This window comes from Bos taurus, chromosome 19 (genome assembly GCF_002263795.3).
Source record: "Bos taurus isolate L1 Dominette 01449 registration number 42190680 breed Hereford chromosome 19, ARS-UCD2.0, whole genome shotgun sequence".
In the NCBI taxonomy this organism is placed as follows: domain Eukaryota; kingdom Metazoa; phylum Chordata; class Mammalia; order Artiodactyla; family Bovidae; genus Bos; species Bos taurus.
The window spans coordinates 24,131,057-24,137,949 of record NC_037346.1 but is presented as its reverse complement, the minus strand read 5'-3'; the positions used below and the strand labels follow the sequence as shown (position 1 = coordinate 24,137,949).

At 42.8% G+C, this 6,893-nt stretch overlaps 1 protein-coding gene across 1 annotated transcript; it reads left to right on the top strand.

Moving 5' to 3' along the window:
* The first annotated feature begins 5,326 nt into the window (after positions 1 to 5,326).
* Positions 5,327 to 6,271, top strand: OR1E1H (olfactory receptor family 1 subfamily E member 1H). The gene has a single exon (NM_001390215.1). It carries the CDS (start codon positions 5,327 to 5,329, stop codon positions 6,269 to 6,271), a length of 945 nt encoding a protein of 314 aa, NP_001377144.1.
* Positions 6,272 to 6,893: the final 622 nt, after the last annotated feature.

Below are 6,893 nucleotides of genomic sequence, written 5' to 3'. Positions count from 1 at the left end.
CCACAACTACTAAGGCCTGTGCACCAAGAGCCTGTGCTCTGCAACAAGAGAGGCCACCGCAATGAGAAGCCCAACCCCACAACGAGAGAGTAGCCTAGACACAGCCATGAAGACCCAGCACAGGCAAAAAGAAGTTAATTATGGCTTTGTGGCCATAGATAACTGTAGCAGCAGGAAGAACTGGAATCTAGGAGGTATTCTGACACATCTGGGGAGTATTAGAGACGATGGAGGTGGCAGGTGCCAGTATGTGTTCCCACAGAGGTAAGAAGGCAGAAGTACTTCAGTGGGATTCACACTGGGTTTTCTTTTCTATCTTGATTTGAGGAAGAATTGAATATGATCAGGGAGTGCTTCTCTTGTCTCTTACTCTAGTACTTCCTATATATCTGCATATGGTTGTGTCATGTAGGTAACTACTCCTAGTTAGCTACAGGTCATTTATGGGAAATGGTGTTTTACTGAGAGATTCTTCCACCTTGAGAATCTTTCCAAAATATGTGTCTTGGGACTTCCCTGGCAGTCTAGCGCTTAAGACACTGAGTTTTCACTTCAGGGAGTGCTGGATTGATCCCTGGTCAGGGAACTAAGATCTCACATGCTGCCCAGAATGGTCAGAAAACAAAAACAGAAAACCCAAGAAACCAATGTCTTTCTTGGCACTTTACTCAAACCACTGAAGCTTTCTTGTTGCCCACAGAAAACAGCCTGTTGCACTCCTCAGAATTTTTAGGGTACTATCTCATTGGAAAATACTCTGATGCTGGGAGGGATTGGGGGCAGAAGGAGAAGGGGACGACAGAGGATGAGATGGCTGGATGGCATCACTGACTTGATGAATGTGAGTCTCAGTGAACTTCAGGAGTTGGTGATGGACAGAGAGGCCTGGCGTGCTGCGATTCATGGGGTTGCAAAGAGTCGGACACGACTGAGCGACAGATCTGATCTGATCTGATCAGATGGTTCCTGCTTGTTTTATGACTTTACAAACCATCCTCTTTTACCTCTGGAAATGTAGGCTCCAACCACAAGTGTCCCATGTCCATTCCCTAAACAGGTAGTGATTAAGCTTTCATGTATGAGCTTCTCTCCATCCTCACCTTCCCCCAAAGTATAGTCAGGTGTGATCAGTGATTGTAATCAGTCATTGCTCCAGGACCCTGAGAGCATTTGTCCTAGAGAAAGTGTCCCATGTCCATTCCCTAAACAGGTAGTGATTAAGCTTTCGTGTATGAGCTTCTCTCCATCCTCACCTTCCCCCAAAGTATAGTCAGGTGTGATCAGTGATTGTAATCAGTCATTGCTCCAGGACCCTGAGAGCATTTGTCCTAGAGAAAGTGAAAGTGTTAATCGCTCAGTCATGCCTGATTCTTTGTCACCCCACGGACTGTAGCCCACCAGGTTCCTCTGTCCATGGGATTCTCCAGGCAAGAATACTGGATGTGTTGCCATTCCCTTCTCCAGGGGATCTTCCTGACCCAGGGACTGAACCTGGGTCTCCTGCATTGCAAGCCGATTTTTATCATCTGAGCCACCATGGGAAGTGGTGTCCTAGAGAGGCCTTGAGTAATTACTTTGTCTTTAATGAGCTCCTCCAGGACCCAGACTCCTCTGGGATCCAGGGCCCGTTTGGCCCAAGAATGTGCAGAATGGGAGAGGTGGATAGGATTTTCTAGATGCCAGAGATGATTTTACAGGCTGTTATCTCACATGCCTTAGTGAATAAGGAGAAGCAGGATCTCGGGTCACAGTCCTCTCACACTGGGTAAGCTGGGCAGAGAGTAAATAAGCTGGTCTGTTAGGGTTTTTCCAACCTGAAAGTCTTGATTTTTCAGGTTGTTCAGTACTCTCCAGGAGTTTTTCAAGTATGGTAATGCTTTCCTTTTCCACCCCTCTGCTTCCCAAAACTTCACTACATTTGAGAAGTTTTTATTAAGGTTCACATGTTATAATCTATTTTTATTAATGACAACATTCTTATGTATTTCTTACCACGTCATTTATTCCCACAATGTTGTGTAATTTCAGTGTACTAACAACTCTTGAGGTAAGTATTAATGCCATACTTCTGAACCCATGTTTTATTTTAGAATTATCTTGGAGCTTTAAGAACTGTGTATGGGGTTCCTCTCAAAGATTGTGATTATATTTATCTCAGGGGTCCAGTGATCTTTATTTTTAACAGTGTCATATAGTCTTGCTACTCATTGTGAAGCCCATGGACTGAGGAGGGGCATTACCTGGGTGCTGATTAGAATGCAGAAGCAAGCCTACTGTATTGAAATCAGTGTTTTACAAGCACTCCTAGGAGATTTTTCAGGGATATTAAATTTAAGAAGTGTTACCCTAGATTTCCTTAAGTGCAGTTCTGGCTGAAAACTACTGACTTAACTGGTGAAGAAGGTGAGAGGCTCATGGTACCATCGGTGACAACATCTCCAAGTCCTGTCTCTGGTTTGTGATCGCTAGTCACACTCTTAATACAGATGTGATCCCTAGTCACACAAATGAGGTCCTGCTCATTTACCAAGGAGACAAACTCTGAGAAACCAGGTGTCTCTTCCCAGTGTTTTGCCTCTATGTAATATCTAGGTGAAAACCTGCTGACGTAGCTGGATCAGCCAGCATCAAGGGGTGAAATCCCAGCTGTTGGATTCAGTTATGTCTTTAATGAAAGAGCTTCCCACAAGTAATGATGCTCCTCCTCTGCTTTTTTGTCCACTTTGAGGTGCACTATGGAGTGTTAGGTTTCTCCAGAGAAACAGATTCAGTAGCGAATTTTATCTATATCTATCCATATACATGCATATGTCTCTTTTATCTATATCATCTGTATCCGTGTAATAGTAGTGTGTTTGAAAGGGCTTCTCAGGTAGCTTAGTGGTAAAGAATCTGCCTGCCATCACAGGGGATGCAGGAGATTCGGGTTCGATCCCTGGGTTGGGAAGATTCCCTTGGAGAAGGAAATGGCAATCCGCTCCAGTATTCTTGCCTGGGAAATCCCACGGGCAGAGGAGTCTGACGAGTTACAGTCCATGGGATCAAAAAGAGTTGGACACGAACAAGAGACTGAGCATTCATACAGTGTGTCTGAGGTACAAGAATAAATACCATGGGGGCAACATTGCTCCATACATTTTGTAACACATGGTCAAATTTAGTGCTAAATGGTTGAAGGTGGTGAGTTTCTGTCCTGGGAGGAGTTAGTAAGAGTAGTGATTCTAACTTAAAAGGAGTTTTGCTGGCTTTAAAGCTGGAGGAATGCACATCACAACCTGAAACACGACCAATGGATATTTATGAAACACCATCTGTATCCAGGCACTGGGCTGGGTGCTGCCTCTGTGGCGGCTGTGAAGGCAGACGTGACCCTTTCCTACGTGTAGTTTATAATCCGGTGAAGAAGGCAGCCATAGAGAAATGATCCCATTGTCCTGGAGTGCTGTGGGGACAAGAAGGATGCTTGGGAACATAGCAGTGCATTCTCCTCTGGCCTGTGGGAGATAGGGAGGGTTTGCAGGGCAAATGACATGAAACATATGTGAAAGGCGAATACGGGAAGCCATGGGAAAAGAGGGAGCAGAAGGGAGAGAACTCTAGGGAAGAGGAACAGTGAGTGCAAAGTGTTGGAGCAGAGTGTTGTGTTTAGTCCAGCTTTGCTGGAGAGTGAAATGTGAGCACAGTTGTGGGGCCAGATGGAGTTTCGGAGTTAGGCAAGGGTCAGGTCATGAGTCACTTTTTGAAGGGAATTTGCCTTTGAGGAATTTGCCTTTATGTTAAAAGCAACGGGAATCCACAAAGACTTTATGGAGAATGGTCATCCATTTTTCATCTTAGAATGCTCACTATGATGAAAGATACCGATGTAGATGGTTTCAAGTATGGAAGCAGGGAGATAAATTAAGAGGTTGTTCCAAAGATTGAGATTGACATATACACCCTACTACATATAATATATATTATATATATATAATAGATAACTAATAAGAACCTAAGGTATAGCACAGGGAACTATACTCAATACTCTGTAATGGCCTATCTGGGAAAAGAATCTAAAAAAGAGTGGATATATATATATATATATATATATATATATATATATATATATCCAGAGACAAGGGTTTGATCCCTGGGTCAGGAAGGTCCCCAGGAATAGGAAATGGCAACCCACTGCAGTATTCTTGCTTAGGAAATTCCATGGACAGAGAAGCCTTCTGGGCTACAGTCCATGAAGTTGCAGAGTTGGACATGACTGAGTATGTGTGCGCACACGCACACGCATACACACACACACACCTGATTCACTTTGCTATACACCTGAAACTAACACAACATTGTAAATCAACTATATTCCAGTAGCATTTTTTTTTCCACAAAACAGATTTTTCCAATAGTACAAACAAGATGTGGTGTCAGGCTGATCTAAGGTGGTGACAGTGTGGATAAGGAGTGGTTGAAGGAGAAAGAATTTCTAGATCTTTTTGACAGATGTTGGGTATTGATAACAGAAGGAGGAAATGAAAGAAGACTCTCAAGCTTTATCTGGATAACCTGGAAGTCTTCTTCTGGGATATGGAAGTTTAGAGGGGGAGGGAATTGGGTGAGGCACAAAGGGAGATCTTGTGTTTCTTTTGGAATCTGTTTAACTGAAGATGTAGATGTACTATCCAAGTAGAGATATTACCCAAGCAATTGAGTATATTATTATATGGTTTAGAGAGACATCTACAACTGAAGTTTAAATGGTAATCAAGCCATTGAAGTAGATGAGTTCTTCTTGGTGCATGTGTGTTAAGTCGCTTCAATCTTGTCCAAATCTGCAACCCCATGGACTGTAACCCTCCAGGCTCCACTGTCTCTGCATTGGCAGGAAGGTTCCTTACCACTAGCACCACCTGGGAAGCCTTTTTCTTATGGTATATAAACTTATAAGAGAACAGTGTTTAGGAAAAAACCCTGCAACATCAATCAAGTTGAAGATAGAGACAAAACAGAAGCCAGTAGAGTATTGAGGATGTCTGACCAGGCAAGTATGGGAAAAACCAATGTATTATGTGTCTCAGAAGCTAAGGGATAAGAATGTTTTAGGTAAGGTGGAATATTGTTTCATGTTAAAGAGAAATGAAGAAAATAAGTCATTTCCAATGATAGAGATTCTAATTATAGAGAATTGGGGTCCTGTAAAGATTGTAATTATTGTGATGAGAAAAATATAAAATAGTTTTACAAAGCACCTATGAGCCGTTTATCATAGAAATAAGTTCATTCTAAAATTCAGGTTTTCAAGGACAGTATTACTTCTTCCTAAAGATACTGGAGACAGAACATGACAGGAAGGAATCAAACTACTATCTCAGAGTTCCTCCTTCTGGGACTGCCCATCAAGTCAGAGCATCAGAACCTGTTCTACGCCCTGTTCCTGGCCATGTATGTTACCACCGTCCTGGGGAACCTTCTCATCCTCGTCCTCATTTGCCTGGACCCCCACCTCCACACACCCATGTATTTGTTTCTCAGTAACCTGTCTTTCTCTGACCTCTGCTTCTCCTCTGTCACAATGCCCAAGTTGCTGCAGAACATGCAGAGCCAAGACCTGTCCATCCCCTATGCTGGCTGCCTGACACAAATGTACTTCTTCCTGTTCTTTGGAGACCTGGAGGACTTCCTCCTTGTGGCCATGGCCTATGACCGTTACGTGGCCATCTGCTTCCCCCTGCACTACACCACCATCATGAGCCCCAGGCTCTGTCTCTTCCTGGTGGTGCTGCCCTGGGTGCTGACCACGTTCCATGCCATGTTGCACACCCTGCTCATGGCCAGGCTGCATTTTTGTGAAGACAATGTGATCCCCCATTTTTTCTGTGATTTGTCTGCTCTGCTGAAGCTGTCCTGCTCTGACACTCGAGTGAATGAGTTGGTGATATTTTTCGTTGGAGGGCTCATTATCGTCATCCCATTCCTACTAATCATCATGTCTTATGCACGAATCGTGTCCTCCATCCTCAAGGTCCCTTCTGCCAAGGGCATCTGCAAAGCCTTCTCCACCTGTGGCTCCCACCTCACCGTGGTGTGTCTCTTCTATGGGACAATTATTGGTCTCTATTTATGCCCATCAGCTAATAATTCCATTGTTAAGGAGACTGTCATGTCTATGATGTACACTGTGGTGGCCCCCATGCTGAACCCCTTCATCTACAGCCTGAGGAACAGAGACATGAAGGGAGCTCTCAGAAGAGTCATTTGTAGAAAGAAAATTCACTTCTCTCTTTGATGATAAGGTTGGTATTTCTACACAATTTTATGTAGGAGATATATTAATACTGAAATATTATTTCAGACTTTTTTGTCACTATGTAAACTTTTGTTAAAATGGCATAGAACATAATCATTCAATAGGTAAAGTGTAGTTGCTTAGTTGAACTAGGGAAAGAGGTCTTGATGATCTTGTAGCAAGGTCTTCCTCTTTTTCTTCCTTATGGGACCCTCTAAAAGCACATTGTAAGATTAGCTTTTTAAATGAAACTCACACTTTGCATGCTTACACTAATATAATGCAGGAGTTTTTTTTTTTTAAGTTATAACTTTGCTTTGATTCTGGTATTATTTTAAAATAATTATGCTCTTAGATCAGTGTGAAATAAGATCCACACTTCACAACCTCCCAGCCTCCCCTAAATGTGTCCTATTCACTTTCCTGTGCACATTTTTTACATCATTGTATATCTTAGCTTTTTCTCTCCCTCTGATTTATTTTTGTGTCTACCTTATGTTTTTTTGACCTTGTTACCAAACTCAAGTTCAGCTCCTCATTGCTCAAGAATCCAATGCTGATAGACAAGTGTTGGGTAAAAGGAAAGCTTCCTTTATTGAGGAAGTTCGCAATCCTGGGGAGA